Consider the following 23,719-nt stretch of genomic DNA (forward strand, 5'->3'; position numbering starts at 1 on the left):
TGATTATTTTTCTTGTTTTTCTTCTTTTTTGTCGGGGGTGCAGAGAGATGTACCAAATGAGCTAGAGCCTCAAAATAAACATGAGACCTTCATGATATGAAAGCAATATTAAATGAATAAAGAAGACACCACCATTCTAGAACATACAGAGAAAACTAAGGATGAGGGGAACTATGTCCATAAAGAAATTCTTTTTTTAAGGGTAAACCCTTTGGAAAGGCTCTCCATCAAATGTTTAATTATAGTCCAGAGATATTTCTTGCAGTCTCTGTGCTCTTGTGTTTTGCTGAATGGCACTTGGACTTGGCTCCATGGCTTGCAATGGACAGTAATTCATCAAACTATAAATCTACAGAATCTTTCTTAGTGCTCCGTAGTGGTGCGGTCATTAAATAAGCTTGCCTTATCATCACAAGTGTGAGCCTCAGCTATGACATAAGCAAACTATGACCACGATTCCACAGGGATAGTACACAATTGACCTTTTCCTTCTTGGGGTGGGGCCGGTTAAAGCTGGCCAGGGTCAGTTTCCTTAGGTTACCACAGCAGTAGTTCAAAGTGCCCACAGGCCACCAGCTGTCATCAGTGTGAGGTATGCTAGCTCAGCTGTGAAGTTTTTTGTTGGGCATATTCAAGGACAGAGATTCCAAATCAAGGAGAACAACTAGTAAAAAAAAACAGTTTTTCATATCATTATTTATATATTTTTTAAAGAAAGTAAGTAAGGATTAATTAAGGCTTTAATTAAATGTTGAAGAAAAGCATGCATCTTCTATGTAATTATGTGTTGTGTGTTAAATTAACCAATGCTCTTTTTTCTACTCCCTGGTAGGTGATTTTTGCCCTTAACCAGACCCTCCTACAGCAGGAGAGCCTGCGTGCAGGCAGCCTACAGGTGCCCTACACCACGGAGGACCTCATCAGGCACTACAACTGTGGAGACCTCAACTCCATCATCTTCAACCATGATACCTCTCAGGTGAGTCAGCTTTACTTCCTTCAACCAGACTGTGCTTCCAACCGGGTTCAGTGGTTAACATGGAAGGACTTAGACATTCAGCTCACTTGGACTCTAAGCCTGTTGCAGTGACAGAGGCAAAATGGTAGAACTCCCAACATTTTAAGAATGTGGTGTGCATGGTTTGAAGAAGTTTCTTGTGTATTTTATTGTGATACAAATGAAAAATGGTAAGAACAGGGTTTCTTGATGGTACTGAATTATTCGGGGGAGCCAGAGAGGCAAAAGAAAGTGGCACTCTGAGTTGTGCAGTGGTTACTGGAAATTTAGAAAGCACAAATAACATAGCTTATTTAAGCACTCTGCCAGTGACTCCCCAAAGGACCACCACAATACTGATAAAACCTACAGAAAAAAACTGAATGGCCCTGATGGAATAAAAAGGTATAAATTTGTCCATATTTAATTTTGTACCTCTGAATGCAGCAGAAGCCCCTCCGTCCCTCATTGTTAAGGGAGTTCCGTGACTCCTGATGGCCATCCAGCTTCTCTCATTATGGGATTTATGGGTTTGATGTTCTTCAGCTGGCCTCTTTGTGTGATCCTTCTCCAGGTTCCCAACTTCAACAATGTCACCCTGCCCCCCAGCGAGCAGATCACTGCCCAGGAGATCGACAGCTACTTCAGGCAGGAGCTGATCTACAAACGCAATGAAAGGATGGGTCGGAGAGTAAAGGCCCTGCTGGAGGAAAACCCAGACAAGAGCTTCTTCTTTGCCTTTGGGGCCGGTGAGTCCATTCACTTCGTAGCACAACCCTTTCAGCGAGTGGCCAGTTCAACTGCGCCCTCCAAAATCACTCTCAATGAAGACAAACAAAAAAAGTTATGGAATACAAACCATAAATTGTCAACTAGGTTCAAGTCTGGAGACTTGGCAGCCAAGTTTGAACATCCAGGCAGAGTGTGCCAGGTTTCTGGCAAAACATTCCAGTACTTTCTGGAGTTCATGATTCTAGTAACCTTAAAAAGAGCCCCGGGGCAATTTTTATACTCCAATGAAACAAGAAGCCATAAGAGGGCACAACTTGATATCAACTTTCCAAAACAGAATGTTAATGCAGATTTAATTTTGTTGGATTTTACTTAAAATAATTATTATATTTCTTTGTGGAAAACATATTTTAACAAAATATGTTTTGATTCACCATTTTGTTTGAGTGTACAGTATAACTCCTTACCTTTATTATTTTATACAGCCTTATTTAGTCATCTTTATAAAGGGTGTTATTTTTGAGGGCATTGTAATTCAACCCTGGATCACTGAATGTCGATCTCCTTAAGTGAGTTGTATCATATCTGAGCACATATATCTGAGTATATATTCTTGAGCAGCAGGCCTGTACCTTGTTTTGGTTCTGAAGTATTGAATGTGATGGTTTCATGCATTGTGATCAAAATCGATAGTGAACTAGTGGCGGTTCTGTGGACATTCATAAGCATATACTTTTCTGAAAATATTCAACTGTTAAGGTTGAACATTTATTAAAGGCAGAGATTCACATATCTTATTACTAGCACCATATGTGCAGAAACGCGAGTGCCTTACTCTTCTCTTTCAAATATGACTCCTGGGCTGTCATATCTTCTTATCCATCTCTCTGATGTCGCCTACTTTTTCCACTGTTCAGCAAAATAATAGGACATGCTATCACTTTTGTGTGCATTGAACATTTTAAGATTACCTTTCATAGAGGTACAGTAAATGAGTTGAAATATGATTAAAGCCACGTAGGACAGTTTATTAAAACCCAGCTGTCTGTGAAAAGTGCAAAAAGGGACCATCCATTTTGAGGTACACAGTTGGGAAAAATGTTTAAATCTTGGAAAAACTGGAATCCTGGGACTAAGAAGCACAGAAGTCGTCTTTGACTGGGTTACTGTGAAATCCATAAAGAAACAATTCCAGATTTATGCAGAAAATCCAGGAATCCACATATTGCCACATTGTCTGCTTCAATTTAACTCAAAACTTGAAGCTGAGAATATTAAATATGATCCTTTGGATTTTGGAAAGCCTATGTTCAGTGTCTGTAATAGACCTAAGTCTTAGTTTCCAAATCCCACTTCAGAGAAATTGCTCACTCCACACTCAAACTCTCCCTTGTATATGTAATAATATGTGTTGTAACTGCTAATAAAATACTCTAGTAATCTAAATTGCACTCTCCATAGGTGTGAAACTCAGTACCTCCACTCACAGTGTTTTAACTGAGCTGAAAACATGGAGTCATTTGACAGATGTGTCGACACACAGGTAGATTTCAATGAGCTGTGTCTTTATAAAGTTTACCGACTCAGCCCTTCCTCTTTGCACCTGGCCTTTCGGGGGATAAATCAGTATCAGGGCTTCACATCTGAAGCATCTTCTTATCTGCAGCATCTCTGAGTGCATGCAGCCCAGCCAGTGCCTAGTGTAACTCCCTTTTAATGAAATGTCAGATAAAATAAGTCCACTGTCAGCAAAGTGCGTATGTTTAATTAAGTCCTGGCAATTGGGGTTAAGTCAACAAAAGAAGCAGTGTGAGGTGGTGTAACGATTATGGCGGCGCAGAACGGGAGGCGATGAAGCTCATGCCGAAGAGATTTAATCCTGAGCCGATTCAAAGTGATACAAACACCGAATCAAACCACGTTTTATGAGATGTTCGCAGTAATATGACGCAAAGTAGAATTTGTAAAGGAGTCTTACAGCAAAGTGCCATATATGGCGTCCCAGAAACTTAGAAAACGTCAGTTGTTTGATGTTATTAAATTCAAACAAACATGCATTTGCTTGTGTCACAAAATGAATGAACATGCAGCTTGTTCTTCTGCAATGCTGCAGCTTCAAACCCTGATGCTCTATCTCAAGAACAGCTGGAAAGGGGAAAATGAGCACGCATCAGTCACATCAAAAATGAGGGGAGGACAATAGGAAGTGGACATTTCAATTCTAAAACATCACCAATGCTGATATCCTATAGACAGTTTCCTGGATGCAATGAACATTTGTCCTGATCAGCAAGAAAAATGATTACAAATAAATGCGTAGTTTGGTGAGTTAATTTTTTATTTGCTAAACTCAGCAAATTGTGTGAATCAAAATTTTGGAACACTCACATTTATATCAGCCACAGTCAATTTAAACCTACAGAAACACGTTAAACAAATTTAACTTCTGCTTTTAGTATTTTCAAAATGATTGGATAGACTTCCAAAATTAAAAAAAAAATGTAATTAAAGCCAAATGAGGCTATTTTCACAAGTCGTGTCTAAGATTTTGTTAAAGTAAAACTCATCTCTTTGTTTTAATGTAGGTAGAAATTGGAAACAAATGTTTATACTTTGGTTTCTTATTCAAAAAATTTACTTTGGAGCACATTTTTTCCCCAGTTATGTAGATTTTATTGCAGTTTCAAGCCTTAAAATTACCTGCACTTAGCAATGCCTCCTGTCTTTTTAAACAGCACGTTATTTGTGATAAGGCAACAAAATGTGCATTGGGAGGTAATGATGGACATCCTTGTCTAAATCTTTACTTACCGTGCTGTGAAAGTTAGTGTTGTTGTGTGCAAAAAGACAAAAGAATCCCTTTTCACAACCTGTGTTAAGCAGTTAGATGAGCATGCACTTGGCACTAAAGGAAATTGACTCAGTTTAATGTCTACCTTGTCTGAGTGTTCTAGTGTTCAAACCCTTAGGGACAGTGCTCTGACAAAATGGCCGGGTGTTTACCTTACAATTATCGTTAAATTGTAAATCTAATAAGACCTTGAAACTTTCTGGAAACAGTCAATGAGCGATGCAAAATGAACAACAAATTTTGTTGGCTGTACCATGTTAGAGGCCCAAAGATTTCTGGTATACGAATGCGTGATATATCCAGCCAAACACATTTTTAAGCCCTTAGGTGGGGAAATCATAGCGAGGTCTGTTCATATTTGTGGTTATGTAGCTGTTTGCTTTGCAATAGTATACATTTGACTGAATTCCAAATGGTTAAGAAGCAGACATTGAAATAGCAATCCCTTAACTTCACACAAGCTCATTCATGTGAAAATCCAAGTAATGTGATTAAAAATGACATTGAATTGTATTGCATGCATTCACTCTTGTTAAAAATCCATATGGTTTGCCACTTCCATTCATTTTGTGGGCTTGATTTTTAAAAGTTCCCACTTATTTGCACTGCTCCAGAATTGTTATTTTTTCTATACTGTATTAATTTGATCCATACAAAAATTATTATCTGGAATTTTCTTATCGGATACCTATATTCCCGTCCAGACTATCTTGTTTGGAAGCCAACAATGTCCTTTTTAGTGCTGAATTCTTACTTTTGTAGGTATAAGCGGAAACTGGGTAATAGGCCTATTTCTTACCCAGCCTGTCTGCTTTGAGTTTTTCGTACAGAAGCAGTTCATTTCAGACCAGGTGTTGAATGTGAAAAATCAGTTTTAAGACTTCAGAAGCTTCTCCTAACACAAAAATCATCTATTCCAGTTTGCACAGAAAGACACACAAAAGCGAATGTGAATGCTTAGAAGTAAGATCTCTGGCCTGATAGTCCACTGCTTTTGACCTTTTTTCCAAAGGGATTTTTGACAGTTAATTTTTTTTTTTTTTACTGAAGGCCTTTTAAAATCCATTTTCATATTCTTTTGTAGCTTTTTTTTTTTTTACCACTGTTGCCACATCTCTTTTGAGCAAGTTTAAACAGATTAAGACAGCCCCCATTTCTCTGAAGACTCAAAGTGGTAAGGCGTTAGCAGAGGTCTTCACAGTCTACTGAGCTTGGTGACTACAGGAAGTCCCTGAGTGAAAACAGAGACAGACTAATAGGTCTGCAGAACTCCCCGCTCAGGTTGTTCTAACAAGGAGCACATTTCATGACGCGTCCTTGCAGGTTTTTTAACAAGGGCTTGGTCCACCAAGGTGAGTGAAACCGATCTGCCCACTCACCCAGAAGCAACGCGCCATGATTCCGGCGAGGTTAGCCCCGTGCCGTGAGGCCCCAGCGCCGGGCTGCCACGGAAGGGTAACATGTCGTAATTATCCCCCCGAGAGGCAAGGAGCGAGAGACAGTGTGGGCCCACAATGGACGCCTTTATAGTGGGATCCTTCCAGACTCTGTAACTTCAGTCGTGAGGGCATGCTCATCAACCCTTGTCTCCTGTCTTCATAGTCTCCAAAGCAGAAATTAAGGAGAAGGCACTGAACCCTGTCCACATTCACACAAAAAAACCCTCATTTTCTTTTCGCTAACTACTCCAGACTGAGTGAAAGCTAATCCCCCCCTTGTCGCTGCCGTACCCACTGATTTCAAAATCTCTTCCTGATACTTTGCTATTTAACAAGGGCTTCTGGGGCAACGGTTTTCAGTGAACCATACACCATTGATGGGAGTCATAAATCATGCAAAATGTTGCGTACGAAATATTCTTTGGTTACCATAAATCTTTCATAATAGTCTTACGGTAACTATGATAACAGAAATGAGTTCTTCCAGGGTTTAATTAGTCACTTATGAAGAATCCTTTTTTCCTCAGTTGCATTTGTAAAAATTAAAAATTCACAAACCATTCTTTTGCTAAACTGTTTACATTTTATCTTAATTAAATGAAACTTCATGCTCATTCGGCAAGTTCTGGATTTGTTTTTGTCTGAAGAGATCTGGAACCATGTTCGCAAAGAAGATCCCCTCCCATCTAGAATAAAGGCGCACAGAAAGTGTTGCAGTTCATGGCAGACCGTTATGTGGGAGCTGGATTTGTGGTGTGAACAGAAGTGGTGCAAGATCCACAGTTTGTTATCCACTGTATCTTGCCTCTTAGAACCGCCTTCCACTTGGAACTGCACCGTATGTTCCAATGACTGCGGGATGCAGCCAAAACCTTAACTATAACTCTTTCAGCCGTTCCCCCTCTCTGTTCTTTGCAAACAGACGCAAACTTGCTCGGGCTCACACGTATGCTTCAGCAATCCGAAGAATGTACTCTCGGTGGACTTGGTGTGGAACAGTGATTAAAGTTGAAGGCGAGCCAGTATGGTTGGGTCTGGAGTCCCCGGGCAGCCACAGCGTTATGGAGTGGCTTTATTCCGAGTGCGTTACCAGCTTCTGGCTCCATAATGGCTGGCAGATGGAAAAGCAATGAGGTTGAAAGATAGATCTGTGTTGTCACTGGAACAAAAATGATTGGGAACTAGTGTAGCCGTTAAGAATCCGTTTGTTTGACTGGGACAGGGAGAACAATTAATTCTGCAGGCCTTTCGGTGCCAGGCACATGGCCCTCTGGGGCATGAACACCATCGCGAAGCAGTGGCCCCAAAGCTTACTGTGTTTCTCTCCATCACTCATCCTCTGGGATACATCAGACAGCGTAGTGATGTAATTAAATGCACTGGCACATAGACAATATATAGGTTTTATACATTGGCTTGCATTGTGTCCATATCTATTTTAGTTTGAACTTTACTGGCTTTCATTCTGGCAGTGTGTACAGTAAAACAGCTATTAACATTTTACTGTCAGTTTTGCAAAGCATTGTCCAGCTGTATATACTCAACATAAAGGCACCAGAAGCACTTAGGCTGCATTGCTGACTAAAGTGCTAGATCTACAAGTATGTAAAATGTCACAGTTGATATCAGGGCATGTTAGATGACAATTTTCACATACACGGCACACCAGTTCTTTAAAATGCCATAGCTTAGTTGAACTTTCTCATCAGTCACCAACTGCCAACTCACACTGTTCTCTCCTGCTTCATCTTGCCATTTCTTTTGCTCAGTGTTGGTTTTGACACAAAAAAAAAGTTTTGCATAGCACCAACAGGAATTGACCAGCTGAGCATTCAGCTGCCCAGTAATCAGCTGTGCAGCTCTGGAATTGGAAAACTGGTAGGCCAACAGCTTGCCTGGCTATTTCCCCGTTTGTGGAATTAGCACCTCCTCCTGACAGAGAAGATAAAGAATACTACATTTAGCTCCACACATTCTTATGGAGAGGCAGAGTTGGCATACTTTTTTTAGATGAGTGTAAAATTTGATCTGTCAACTATTGGTTGCTTTAGCTTCTTTTTGCTGCAGGTTAAAACATAATTTAATCCCTGGCTATGCCTATAATGCCCCCCAGACAGAAGTCTTTGAGACCTCAGGCAATACATTGATATCTGAGAAAACTGCAATCTGCTCAGGAATAAAATTTCATGAATACCTTAGCAGTCAGTAACAAAGTTTTAAACAGCTAGTGTCTGCCATAAGAATACTGTCTGCCATCGGGATATTAAAATCGCTTAGGGTCTGAAGCTCTGCATTCATTTGCACTAAATTGCAGTGTTTTTTCCACAAGCCTCTTTAAAACATTTATTGAACAACTCATTAAATTTCAGTGGAACAGCAGGCCAAATATGGTTCTCCACTCTTTGTATTTGCTAAATCATAGTATTTATTTAATAACAGGGTAACTATTATTATAATTATATAATTCCATTCAACCACTGTAACTTGTATTAAGACTTGAGATTTAACTTGACTCAAGACTGCCAAGCAGATTGAGACATATAAATATGTATTATGAGTGGCACTTATTAGTTACTACTAGTTATTTTCTAGGACATTTAATTATGTCTCTATAATATTAATAATTTCAAGTGAATCAAGCATAAATATACTTCAACTTCATCTTTCTCTTCTTGCAGTTAAGAATTCCAGGACCTTCCCTGGGCAGTTAAATGACTCAATCAACATGAATGCTGTGGAAAATCTTTCCCTCACAACTGATTTCGTACACCAACAGTGTTTTTAGACAAGGTTTTTAGCAATGCATCCTGGTATTATTCTTAACTATAATGTTTTTAATGATAAATTGTTGATACTGGTGAAATAGTGAAACTCTGTTTGTGTATTAAATATCCTTTCAAAACAGAACGCTTTACCCCTTCAGTTTCTCGCAGAAAGTGTTTTCAGGTCCGTGCTGGGATCCAAAAGTAATTTCTGAGGAATGTATGGAAGTGCTTATTACTTTTCTCCGAATCACAGTTTATAATTCAGTAGCGGGAGAAAAAAAAACAACTTAATTTCAGACAGCTAACAGTCCAACTTCATAATGTCATGTTGATACACTCCTTTAAATGAAAAAATAACAAAGCAATCATGCGTTATTGAGGGTGGAGCCCTTGATTTGTACAGAATTGAAGCCATGTCTGTTACTGTGACGGGTGGTCATATATTTCTGCTGCAAGTCTCATGTTAGCCAGCAAAGTAATTGCAATTGTGGCTGTCAGACCCGTTGTTTACTTAAAACATTTTACTCGCATAACAGTTTTCACAGACCATTACATTTTTTGTATTTCAGCTTGTAAGAATTGCTGAGTGCTTGAGGGAACTGTGGCTGGTGTGAAAATGGAATATATTCTTGTGTATCGAGAGCACAGGACTTTTTATGTGTGGGCATGGGTGTGCAACGGTGATCTGTTCAAACCATCACATGACTCACTGTATTGTAGGCCATTTACACTGGTCCAAGGGACCAGTTAAAGCTTTGGCTCTCTTACTTAAATTAAATTTTATATTTCTTTAAGTATCACAAAACTCACAAATTTTTACTGTCAGTTGGTTAAGAAAAAATAAAAAAAGACATGGATTGACAAAAATAGCGGGAGCCGTGTTTTCAAAGAGCCATTGAACTCATGAAAATATTATTTTACTGCAATTTTGTGAACGCTTGTCACATAAATTGAATACAGGTGTCAAAACAGAGAAAAAAAATTAAATGCATACAAAAATGGCACTGAAATGATTGTGGGGGCTCTGCACTCACCCCAGATAGGATTTAAATGGCAGTGCTCACTGAAAGCTACTCCAGCTCGTCTCAGCTCTCCCCAGCTTGTGTCTAATAAGGTTAGGTGTAGTCTGTCTCCTGGATTTATCACCTTGTAAACAACTGTGAAGCTGTTTACAAAACCAGATTTTGAAAGCATTTCCACAACAACCGTCAGATAAGGCCAACCAGTAAAACAATGGGTGTGAGGTACCAATGCATGCTTAACAAGGGCTGCATCACTTAGAAAAGTACCTTTATGTGCAGTTTTAAGAGAAATGTACTCGTGTATATGTGCGAAGTAGCTGTATTTTATTTTTATGTAGTTTAACTACTGTATATTAAAAGTGACCTTCGTCTTTTGATTTTTAAGATAACGTTAAAATGTTTCAATTTTGTTAAATTACATTGTTCTTTGAAAGTCACATTAAAAAAAAAAAACGAAATGCTTTACTGCTGGAGTAATACTGTACCTCTCTGTAAAAGGCACCTTGAGCTCTCCTCTGAGAAAAATGGTTATCTTAAAGTTACAGCTATAATTTCATGCAAATATCTAATTGAAAGATATTTAAAATGAGCTTGAATTGAAATTAACAATGCTGGGTGCATCCAACCAAGCCTATAATGCTATTAATGAAATGAAGGATATTGATTAGGAACAACAGATTTTTTTTGCCATTATTGGAAATGAAGTATTTCTCATTTGTTATCGGAAACTAATTTTCTCTTATTTCTCACGTCTCTGTTTCCACTGGGTAGTTTTTCTCATCGGTTTTCACAGATTAATTTGAATTATATAATATACAAAATTCCTGTATGAATGTCATCAGAAAATTAAATAAATAAAAATAAAAAACATGAACTCTAGAATTGATATTCAGACAGGAGTTTTGTGAGCTCATATGCCTACTCAACTTTGTTTTATACTGAAACTGCATTGTTTATGGGGTTCCTGGGAAGCGTTTGGATGGGTCCTTCCAGAATGGGTCAGGGATGAAAGAGGGAATAAATCTGGGTAAACCTCTCTGAAAAGGAGCGGACCCAGGGCCCCTGTTTTCAGATATTGTAACCCCACACCCTCAGATACTCCGCATGAGTCCAGATAAAAGATGTCCTTCGATCTGTATAAACGTGAGGATTACAGACTCCCACTGGTGCCTTGAAGAAGTTAGCTTTTGAATAGCAGTACAGGCCCCATGCGGGGAGAGACTGTGGACTAACTCACGTCTTATCAACGCACTCAGTGAAAGGCAATAACCCTCTGAGGAGCCAGTCTGAGTTCATTTACCCATCTTGGAGAAATTAAGGAATTCCTGAAGGAGGTGATTTGGAGAACATGTATTAGAATTCTTGTGGGGCAACAGTATAATTTTTTTAAAATTAACGTAACATTTTACCAGGGTGTTCAACAACAGAAAAGTTTTTTTTTTTTTTTTAAATAGAGAGAACATGAAAAGTATTTGAAAAGTTTCAGACTTCATCAAGAGAGCTCAGGCTGTAGTATGAATGTAGTAGGAATATGGTCACACTGTCACCTAGCAAACATGTAGTGCATGGAAAAGGAATTAAAGCGTGTTACATTATTCAGTTAAAAAAAGCAGGCTAATTCAAACTCCAAATGTCAAAATGTGCTCGTTGCATATTGGTATACTACATGGAACAGTTTGTATTAACTGAACTTTGTGACTAAGTCATAAAGAGTTAGCTATCCATTTAATATTTGAAGAAATACATGGACAATATACTAGTAGGACTACTACTACTACTTCCACTACTACTAACAACAATAATCATAATAATACTAAAATAACATTTATTGGTTAAAATTTAAAAAGGTGTAAGAAGTACACATATCATATGTTTATATTTCAATAAGAAGGGAAATTTTCCTCTTGAACAAAGCCACTTACTGCTGCCTATCCCTTGCAGCAGGTAATTTCATTACTTTTGCCTGAGTTGATTTCAGAACATTTCCTGTCTATGGCTGTCCTGGAGTTTCCTCCCAACAAGGAAATGACATTATATACAGTATAATTTCAAAATGGTGCACTTGGAGTTTGTCCGTAAGCTAACATTGCCATACCACGTGATTTAAAGAATACTACTTTGTGCTTAGGAGGTAACAGCATTCACTCAGGATTTTGTCCAAGGAGCATTTCATTTAATCTAGATGACAGTGTCATAAATGTTGTGTGGGACTGTTTTGTGGTTCTGGTGAGGTCTGGTTTTTTATTTACATTTTTAGGCTACCATTTAAGCAGGAAATCTGGGACTAATATTTTGTCCTACTCTTGGAATGTTGAAGGCAACACCCGCCAAAATGGTGGGTAGCTTATCTAACAGCTGCCAAAATGGACTTTTACCAACATTTGGCAGACAGGAGAGTATTTATTGCAAGCCCTGAGATTGTCTTCATGTCCTGCAGTTAACTGAATTTTTACCCTTTTTTCCTTTGCTCCTCTATCTGGAAAACCCAATAATAGCCATAACCACTACATCATCCAACAGTTTAGGAAGACACACATTAGCACACTCATCTTCCAAAACACATATTCATTTTTCATTTTTGAGGTTATATTTGGCACATAGATTTTAACTGGATTCACTGATGGATTGATACATTTGCCCCAGCCCTAGTGCTCTGGTGTCAGTTATAATTTCATTTGATATTTACCTCAACACTCTTTCCCGTACTTTTGAGAAAGTGGTAAATGATTTTTAGGTGTAACCAGACCCCACCTATCTATCATAAACAGTGCTTTACATAGGTTCACCCAACCCTGATGAAATAAGGTCTTTTGACGAGGCAATATAGATCACATGTGATGAGAATTCTTGTTAAATTCCAAGTGTTAATAAAATACTTTGTGTTACTGGTATTATCTTAGGCATTATTACACAAATAAACATTGTCTTTCAAAATGACTGTGAATGCATATCTATAAGATTCTGTAGAAGCAACACATTGAAAATTCATCGTGTTCAGACTGTATTTCAAGCAATCCTTTTTTTCTTGGAGAAGCCAGTTAGTTAGTACTGAGAGACAGACTTTCATTTGAAAGCTTGCCTGTGTAAAGTCTGTGCAGTCTTTGTGAGGGTTTTTATTTTAAACCTGATCCTTCACGGTAGAGTATTTTCAGACCTGCTCCATATCAAAGCTTGGCATCTCAAGGCTTAAAATTCCTCTATTGTTTGATATCCGTTTTTTTCTACCCATTCCATTATCCCACTGAATTGAAATCAAGGCTTTTAATCAGACTGTATGTCTCTATAGTGATGGTAAGAGATTGTCGAGATAGATGTGATCATATAACCCATAATAACCAGTAGCTTACATACCACACTGCAACCTTTTATGATGGCTGGCAGAGCAGCAATGGGAGCTGTTCAGGAGATTTGAATGTTTTTGCCTTTTGAATTTTAGAATAGGACCCCCTTTGCATGAATGAACCCTTTTCTCTTGTACGTGTCATTTTGAAGTCCCAAATATAGGCTACAGCTTTCTCTTTCATAACAGCTCAACCATATCATAGGGCTCCAGTACTCATCGTCAATGGGCCGATAAAGTATCAGAATGTGCAGCCTCGTAAAAGAGCTGATGTGTTTGAAGGCCTCAGCATGCACCCACCATGCCTTTAGCATGTTTGTGCTGGACAATACTTTATTAAACATCGCTCTTTCTATATTTTATCGGTTCACTAGGTGTTATTATAGTTATTTTAGCCTGGCAAGACTGCAAGAATCACAAATTAAACACTAAAGTTAAATACAAATATAAAATTGGTTAAAAGGTCCCTAGCTAAAGTCTGTCAGATGTTTAAATAATATCATGTTTAAAAATATATATTTAGTATATATAAAATATGTAACATATTAAACACTACAACACGGTGTGCCTATTATTTCAACTGTGGATATTTTTATTCCAGTATCAATGTCCAGAATTTATAAAGTCAGATGTTCATCTGAACTGTTCATATTTTCTAATTCTGTTCAACAGAAATTTTTTTTATTAAATAAAGGCATATTTTATTTGTTTTCTGGCAACATAACGACTTTAGTTTTCTATCGAGTTTCTACAAAAAAGCTTCACAATTCTCATTAGGTCTTCTGACTTTTATCATTGTTCTTGCCTAAAATCTAATACGGTAGTGATTTTGATATTGAATGTAGATATGGACTGACCAGTCAACCAAATTGGTATGAACCTGAAGGAGCATATGCAATTATACCTTTAACCAAACCAAGTTCCATATTTAAAACTTGAGTAATTTATACTATATGATGAGCTCAATCAATATATTAGGGATTTTTGTCCTTACAGTCTTGACGTCTCTTTCAAAGTTCTGTACATTTCAGTCACCATTCCAAAATCACATATTGCAGGTTCTTCTGTATTTATTTGAAAACCAGCCTCCTTCACATTTCTCAATACTTATAGCTGAACTGATTTACAAACCTGCCATTCTTAAATATAAAGAAAAAACAAAACATTACACATTTTTTTTCAGATCTGTTATAGTTTTGTCCCCTGGCGCTCTGTCTCTAGAACATCTGGAAAGTGAAGTTACGGTTGATTTCCGTGAAAAATCCTGCAGTCTAATTGGTTCTAGCAAGTATTATTCAACATTATGTTATAGGTTATTGGCGGAGTTGCCTTGAATTGCCATGTCACAATGGAGCCCCACCCACACAAGATCTGTTCATTGGACACAACTGACCAATGGTTTCTTAGCAAAGCACATCCCAAAAATTTGGAGCGGACAGGTCAAGTGTAAGGTTAGTGTAAGGTCATGCACCTAACAAGTGAGGCTAGGAGTGGGAAATAGTGCTGTTATGTTCCTACTGACAATCCCGACAAAAAAGGAACTCCATAGTTGTAAAATAATATGCTCAATTTATGATATGATACTCTGTGTTTTAGTGGTGGGTGGACCGATTCTTGTCACAGTATCGGTTCCTTCGAGTTGATACATGTAAATGTATCGAACCTCTCTTTTTCCTTTTTCTAAAAAATGGCGTCAATTTCTCTGTGACTCTCCGTTACAGTACATGCACGTTCGACAACTAGTGCTCCACACCCCACCAAACTTCTCTTCAATGCATTACCATTCATCATGTATAAGTTTACATTGATAAAGATAAAATATTCATTTTAATGCATTGATTCTGCATTCTACTTGTATGTAGGTAGGCTATATAAGCTCGATGTTACAGAAATGTGACAGACCAACAATTTGTCGGTCTTTTTGAGGGGCAAGTAGCAGACGTCCTAGTTCGAGAGAACGGTTCATTCGATCTCGCTCATTCATTGGTTGTTCTGCTTGCCATGCTTTGAGTGCTGCACCTACCGTAGCAGGCAGCAATTTTGAGTGGAAAAATGCAGGGAGAGTCCAATTCATGAGCACTCATTCATGAGGACGTTCGACAGGCTGACCGGTACATACTGGACACTAAAAAGAGTCGTTCAAAAATATTTGTTTGTTCATTTTTGCCCATCACTACCGTGTTTGACTCTGATGTAGTTTTCCAGCCCTAGCTTGATATTTTCATTTTACAACTTTTTTGTGAAGCTGCCTAATTCAAAATTACATTCAAACAGCTTCTGACTTCTGAAATATCCCATTACTTAAGGAATCAAAACTTTGATCAAAACAAAGATTTGAAACAATATTAAATGGTATTAACAACAAGTGCTTATTATAATTCCATAAAAACATTTTAAGGTTTTATTTGGCTCCAAGTTGTTTTGCTACAGGACTGTATGTACACAGATCATAAGTCAGAGAAATAACATATCTTTGCCAATCATTGTGGTTCTTAATAGCAGTATCTGTGTGCTTTAGTAGAACAAATGTTAAGTTTATACTTCCAGGCCCTTTTATATGGTTCTGGAATTGGTTGCATTAGCTATGTGTAATTCTTTCATAATCTATCTTAATCACATAGGTAAACTCAAGTTGTCAACTTCATTTGATTCAAAGTTCATCTTGACTTTCTTACATCAATCTGTTTTTCAAGAATGAAAATGAAATAAAATACTAGATTAAACCAGATGGTGTATGTATGTGTGTGTGTGTGTTTGTGCATGCGTGCGTGTGTGTGTCTGTGTGTGTGTGTTCTGCCTCTTAGTGTGGAAGGGGAGACGGGTGTACGGATGTGCATGAAACATACGGCCCATCTGAGATGAATATGCCGTGCTTGCGTGGCTTCACACAGGGTGCCGAAGCTCTCCAGGTGCTCTACAGATTTAAGGGTTGTTTGCATTTATTACATGAATTGTTTTGGTTGTGCTGTTCATCCATGTTTGAGTCAGAACTATACCCGGTCTCCTACAACCCTTTGTGGGTCCAGGCCAGTCCTGCAAACCCCTGATAAGCTTCGGAAAACTTTGAAAAGACGGCAGTTCAGTCTTTTCAGTGTCTTTTCCGTTTGTTTCTCATGAAAAACCTTAGAAGTCTGCCAGGACAATACTTTGTTGACAGAGCCATGAGCAGCAACCTTCATGCTCAGGTGAGTTTGAAGGCTAGAAATGCAGCTGAAAGGAGCGAATAAGTAGGAAGCGATTCCAGGCAGTTTTTCACAGGACAGATGAGCAGGTCATAGTTTTGTGTTTGGCATCGGGCTGTTTTGCAGCTACAGTGTCCCGTTAGCTAAGGCCCTGCTTCAGTGAGCCCTCCCTCTGGCCTTCACCTCCCATTCTCGGGGTCATCCACAGTTCAAGGCAGGAAATCAGCCAATCCCAGGGAAGGCAGGCCAGTGAGTATCAAAGGTGAAGCCATGCAACACAAATATATCAAGTCGTGTCAGAGAGGTCTTTTTCATGTGCTGTCGCTGTCCTCAAAGGCTGTTAGCAAAACTATTTACATGCCAGTCATTTACTGTAATCATTAAAAATGACTACATTTTTGTTTGTCCAGCAAAATTTCAAAATATCTGATCCTGGTTATCACTGTGCCGTCCAAAGTATATCATTGCTTTTAGTTTATGGCAAAAAGGGGAAAATAAGTAGGGATAAATGTGACAGAAAATCATAAGGTATAATAGTAACAATGCATGTAAGGGGAAACGTAAAGCATAGAATAGGGATATTGGATATATTGTATTGAACAATTCATTTGCCAGGTGTGGCTAAACCTTGCTTGGTTACTAGCTACACATGCATACAATGTGTGCATTGCAACATTTCTCCAATTTATCCAATGATTTGTTTGCGTTCCCACAAAGAGTCATAAATGTTACATCTGGATGTTGTACCAATGGTTTTGTAATTGCTGAAAAACCCAAACCATGCATACTATAGACAAACAATACCATGTTTATGTTAAAAGGCCATTTGTGACCAATAAGCATCATTTCTTATTGTGCTACTTAACAACCATCTAACTTTTCACACAAAAATGCACAGTTTCTGAACTGGAACGGCCTCACCTGGTTTAATGGCGCCAAAAAGGCAAGTGTCAACAGCACAGGGAAGAAAACTGACATAACTTCTTTGTATAACCTCTCTAAGGGTTAACACGCATAAGGAGAAAACCAGAAGCCCAAACACAGAGCCTTGTGGTACTCCAAATATTACTCTGGGGAGCACTCCTTTACAGATCACTGCATTTAAAATAAATTGAAATCCGTCCAATAAAAGCATGACTGAAAACCAAGAAAGTTCATCCCTGCTAAATGAGTTTACTCCCCTTAATTTTGGAACACCCAATTGTAATTCCAGGCAGGTCCCATCACTGCAACATCTTCCCTCAGAAGTGCGCATATTAAAGTGTCTCTTTCATAACGCACGCAGTCAGACACTCCTTCTTGTTGCTGTGTAGCTGAGCTGTGCAGACGCTTACTTTGTAACTGAAACAACTGCAGGAAGGTGATCACAGGTGCCTGATTAACCATTCAAGCTGCTACTGAGAGACCAGACAGGGAATACCCTGCTGACCGAAATGCTTCCTCCCTGGGCGATGTTAGTTGTATGCTGCCCTGTGAGGCACAGTCTAATTTTTGAGCACGGGCTGCTTACTGTGTTAAGAACAAGTGCCTCAGTTCGATTTGCTACTTAACAGTCCCAAATATTTTCAGAAATAAAAGCATGAAATATGGTAGAAATATTGATGTCAGGGACTCTTCTGAATACTGTCTTTAACATGGTCACTTTTTTGCCAAAGGAACTCATGAATCATTACTTTAATCTGAAGGAAGTAGAGATGAGGGTGGATCAGGTTGTTGTTCTGTGTGATAGGCTACTGTAATAGAGAAATTTGGGACTGCTTTTGCCTTAATTAGAAAAATGGTTCCACTGCGCAGATAACAGCACTTGTCATTTTCAGGAGTGTTGTCCGTGGCAGAAAAAAATACCCACAATTTTTTTGCCTCTCCATTTGTAGCCCAGTACACAGGCAATCTTTGCTGTTGGCCTCTTGGACGGCAAAAAAGTCAAAGCCAATTTTTTGCAAAAGGCACCGTGGAACACTCAAGACTTGCCTCTAACATTACTCTATGTTCTATGTGGGTGGTATGCCTGTGAATAGGAAATATTTCTTAAACCATGTGTCCTATTCAACTAAGTTCTAATTATTGTTCACTGTGTCCTGGTCCACAAAACACAAACAGTCATTTTCAAAGTACTGTTTATTATTTTTCCCTCAAGCTGTGTTTTAAACATGCAGGTCCCAAAACAGCTTTGTAAATGACCGAACACAGCAGTGATTTAATAAATAAATGGGTCTGGGTAAAATCAAACTTTTGATATTCTTTCATGAACTATTGAGCACATGTGATTTTAATTCCAAACAAAAATATTGTCGTTCAGAAAATTAATTTGCATTAAATGACAACAAGTCAAAATACTAAAAATACAGTGTTGTTATACATTGAATAATGCCAAATAAACAATTTTATACCTGTAAATATATAATACCCATAAAAAAGTAAAAAATAACTATTTATTTTCATAGAAGGGTCCAACAATAAATATTTGAAGTTACCCAGATTCTTATTAAAAAATATAGGGTGGTCTTTTTTTCCCCCAGAGCTGTGTGTGTGTGTGTGTATATATATACACACACTATATATATATAATATATAATTTTCTAAACCACTCCAGTGTTTAGTCATTTGTCCCTTTTCATGCCACTTTCTAATTAGAGAAGGGTTGTTACTGTCACCTGCTTAGTGTAATGCCTTCACTAAGAAAGTACAGTCCCACTATGTCAGGCAGTATAATGGTTTACTTTCTCAGAAATGTCTATCTTAGGTTAGTTCGGCATGTATTTGTCCGGTGTAGATGAATACCCAGTTTTTTTTTGTTGTCTTTTTACAAATCCGTTCTTTCATTTCATTCTGGACAAGGACAAAGTTCAAATGGCAGCCAACAGATGAAGAAACAGCAGCCCCCCAGCATTTGAGACGTGTCACAGTTTATACAGTACCCAGGGGTACGGAGACTCACTGGGACCTGCATTTCGGTGGAATGTGCAGAAATCCCTTGCCATCAATCTGCATACAGTGAGACACATCACAGCTTTACCCCGGTCAAGTTTTATTTTTGGACCGCAGGAATCGGCTGCATGGCCCCAGACTTTATGGATCTACCTTGAAAGTGAACCCTATCGCTTACAGATAAGGAGGCTAACGTAAATAACCCCAGCTGTGCACAGCGTTGCTAGGAGGGAATAAGTACTCTTGGTCACCTTTAGCCCATTTTTGCCCACCCCCAAACCCCCCCCCCCCCCAACACTCCAGCAGCCCTGGAGCACATACATACAGACAGAAAGGAGGGAGGGGGTGCGGACATCCCGGCTAAGGCGGGGGGTGTTTCCACAGTTGTCATGGTCTCAGCGCTGGGGGCGCTTGTTGACATTTTGACCCTGCATTATCCCCAGGATGCCGAGACACAAGGCACATTGCCCTCGGAGGGCCGCGTTGAGAGAGATGGCGGTGCCACGGGTAAAAGCTCGGGGTATTATAGCAAACGCATTATTGCTGCGCAATTGAGTGTGTCTCTGGCTGGGAGCGGGACCATGTTTGCTCATCATATTGGCAGGCCTTTAAAGAACTCAACAATAGGTGAAGGATCTGCAAATCTGATTGCGTGGCTCGTTGTGCACGAAAAAGCCTCAGTACTCTGACCCCCACCCCCACCTCCACCCCCCCCCCCCCCCAGTCTCATTAAGTTTAGCTCCACTGGCCCTTAAAAATTATGGGCTGTCAGGAATTAAGCCCATGCAACAGATGTATATTACACACACAGCTGGATGAACTGGGCCCCCTTAGAATATGGAAATAAAATTTATTTATATGGGTCCAAAATTGTTATTTAAACTGCTCGGGGCATTATCCAGCTTTGGGTAATACCCCAAACGAGCAAAAAACATACCCACAACTACTTCTTTTTCCCCCAACCCGAAATGAATTTGTACTGTAGTTACCACAGAGTATTTTTACAAGCCTTGGCACTCAATTAAAATATTGCAATGACCCATAGTGCTCAAAATCACTGGACCAGGTAAATGGAGCTCTGTCATTAGCCCAAAAGTGAAAGTAAAGTCTGCAGGCTTGCTGCAAATGGGATAAGGCCAAGTTGTCTTCTGTGTATTTAGGGAGTACCTTACAGTGATTCTCAAGTATAGGAAATCCACTTCTGGCGTGGGCATATTTACCACCTCCCCAAACAGTACCAATGATGCAGGGTGAGCTTCCCCAGAACAGCGTATTAACTCCATATTAACTCCAACCAAATATGTGTGCACATGTCTGTCAAACTAGCCAATATTACTAGGTCCCAAGCACAGCAAATCCCTCATCTTCATGTCGAACATAGTCTCAGTGATAGTGAGGACTGAAACTCGACTCAATCCCACTCGCGGTGAACAAGTGCCATGTTCATGTTTCCCCTCCCTTTTCTCAGACTAAACAGTGATAATCAGTTGGTATTGTGCCAGAAATCCAGAATGTGTCAGCTCACATCTCAGTTTTCATAGAAATCAAAATAGTTTGTAATTTGTGCTGTCAGTATAGCGATAGTTTATTATTTCTGTTCTTAGGTATTCAGTGTTATGATACTAAATGTGCACGGAGGTAAACTGTAGCTAATTTTAACATAAATTAAACTGAACCTACACACAATTCATTAATGTTAAGTATCTTGATAACACATATCAAGAAAGTTTTCTCAGAAACACTGCACTACCTGTTTCATTAGCCCACACGTTATCCCATTTACACATTTATAATACTGTTTGCATGTTTACGGAATTAGTTGGGTGTAATTAAGGTTGTTTAATTCCATACCTATCTCAACTTTACGGCAAACAAATATATGAAGAGTATGTAGTTTTTTTTATTATGTAGCATTAGGAAGTTTTTAATGAGAAACTTGGTCATAGACTTTAAACTCATTAGCTTTGTGCTTTATAGGTAAGAGCCATTAGAATGCTGTATATGCTGCATTGACTTTGGCACATCAGCAGCTGTGCTTTTAAGAAGATCTGTACAGATCTGTACAGCCATTCATTGAGCTTCTTACTCCAGGACAGAATACTGTGTTTTTTTTTGTTCTCGCAGATAAAGCTTCCATGGTGACTTTTTGCTAATGCACGATTGGCTGGTTTTCATGCAATTGAAGGAAGAATTGAGAATGTGGCCCGGGTCATGAGCACTTGAAAATGTTTAGTGGTTTGCACAGCCCAGCTTATATTCCACCTGAGGTATGCTAAGAAGACAGTTTAGCCTCGTAGGAAACATTTTCACGTGTCACTCTGGAATCCTTGGGTCGACTCCGAAAGACAGCAAAACCAGAGGTTGTCTGCATTGCCGTGACTACTTAAAGCAATTTGAGATAAAAGGTTGTGCATTTGGGGAGTCTGGGGGGGGGGGTGCATGTTTTACCTTTTAACGAAGAAGACGCATCAGAGAACAGGAGAAAGCCACACTGTCGGTATTTGGCCTCCAGCCACCTCTGCAGTGAGGTTGTGTTCTGGAATACAGGTGAGTAACGTCAGTAATGACAATCATTTCCCAAGGGCGCAGTTAATCATGCTAACAGCACAGGAAGGCTGGAAGGCAGCACGTATGGCTGGGGCCCCCCCCTCTGGGAGCACTTCTGCTGGGAGAGCGCTGGCCTTTTCATGGCTACACGTGCAGCACTCTCCTTGGCTTTGCTTAAGGAGACTCCTGTGAGCATAGCGTGTACAGTCCAGGAACACTGCAGACAGGGATTCATTAGGCCGGCACTGCTGTCACCCTCATGGATGATTTCATTCCCTTTTTCCAAATTACAACACTGTTCCTAGTAATAAGGGTACATACAGAAAGAGGCAGTTGTATGGAAAATAAAGAAATGTTGAATATGCTGTGGATGCATCTGTACACACACTACCTTGGTAAATGTATCATGGCAAAATAAAGCAGTTTGTCATATTTTTCCGCACCTGCTGTGGTATACTTATTTAATATCTGCAACAATTTAAAAACTATATTGAATACAGTTTTAAATTCAGAAGACGGATTATATGAATGATTAATAATAGTAAAAAAAAATCTGGCATCACCCGTCCCCCAGAGCTGAATCATTCAGTCTTGTTAATGTAGTTCTGAATTTACAGTGCTCAGTAAAAGTATATGAATAGTAGGCCAACTGATAGCTACCAATTAAGTTGTGTTTAAAAAACACAGGAACAGAAACGCTGCCTAAATCCATCTTCCAACATATGGGCAAACTGCTTTGTAGTTCAAATTAAATCCGGCACTTAAATCCACACTTTAAAGGCTAAGGATTAGGAAGAATATCATTTGCGGCTTGATTATTATTAATGATTTTTTCTGTGGATTTGGGGAAAAAATAATGGATCAGTCTTATTTCGTTGGCCTTAGGCTACATAGATAAGCTTAATATAAGGTAAAATAGCATTTATGTAAAACTCACTTGGATTACATGGATTTGCACACCCAAGTGCAAAGCGTGCTAACCGGGAGGTCTCATTCCACTCATAAATCCCACATCAGCTTCACACATCATTAGGGTTGTGGCTCTTAAACTGTATCTATCTGTGAGCATATCCAAGCCCTAACAAGCACAAGCAGCTGGCCTCCCATTTCAGTGTTAATTAGGGAACGCATCACCCTGCCTCAGGGGTAGACCAGGCCCTTTCAAGAGCCTGTTCTCTGTCTCCAGACGGCAGGCACCAGTCTTAGCCACAGGTTAGCCCAGCAGATGAGATCGACGAGCTACTGTTTGCGCCCAATCACATGCTGGTCGGCAGATCCGGAACTGTCTGGAATGTGGGCCGCCAACGGCTACAGTTGTACTCACCCTCCTGTCAAATATGATTTTACAGTTAACATTATTTACCTTTTCTTTCAGCAAACCATTCATTACAGTAATCAGTGGTGTCCATTTGTTTTGATACTCAAATTTCTGTTTGAGGTGGAGAGTTAATGTTCCAGTGAATTGGATGTTGAGTCTAATTTGACTGCCTTTGAATGGTTCCTTTGAGTTTCAGGTTTATGTGGCAGCCTTGATTTTGCTAGCATTATTAGTGAGAGTGATATAATAGAGTGCATTTGTAATGTGTTGGGTTTTAACCCTAGTTTCCATATTATTGACAGGTTTGATTGAATTTTTTGCCGGCTTTTATTTCCCTACAAAATGTTAACTACTTTAAATTTTAAAAGAAGTATAAATATACTTCCAGAACGTTTCCAAGTGACCTAAATGCATTCAATTTGAATTTTGGAGGTCGTGTACTCCTTTAGTGCTGCTTATAGAGACTGGCTTCTCACCTAAATCACCACTAATGCATTTTTATTGGACAACATTAGCATCCAGTTACTAATACAAGAGAGAACATTTATGTTTACCCTGCACTGGAGAACCATAAAGGAACAATAAAATAGGCTCACAG

The 23,719-nt window shown here is 39.1% G+C and overlaps 2 protein-coding genes across 2 annotated transcripts in view; one reads left to right on the forward strand and one right to left on the reverse strand.

The window, feature by feature from the left end:
* The window catches only part of dcc (DCC netrin 1 receptor), a 368,326-nt gene that overhangs the window by 330,879 nt on the left and 13,728 nt on the right, over positions 1-23,719 (reverse strand). The gene's annotated exons all lie outside the window — the stretch shown is intronic.
* The window catches only part of trabd2a (TraB domain containing 2A), a 55,620-nt gene that overhangs the window by 23,364 nt on the left and 8,537 nt on the right, over positions 1-23,719 (forward strand). Inside the window, exons 3-4 of the mRNA XM_064307456.1 lie at positions 833-979; positions 1,572-1,746. Of these exons, the coding sequence (XP_064163526.1) occupies positions 833-979; positions 1,572-1,746 (322 nt within the window). The remainder of the gene's footprint in view (positions 1-832; positions 980-1,571; positions 1,747-23,719) is intronic.

This window comes from Anguilla rostrata, chromosome 14, assembly GCF_018555375.3.
Source record: "Anguilla rostrata isolate EN2019 chromosome 14, ASM1855537v3, whole genome shotgun sequence".
NCBI classification, from domain to species: Eukaryota; Metazoa; Chordata; class Actinopteri; order Anguilliformes; family Anguillidae; genus Anguilla; species Anguilla rostrata.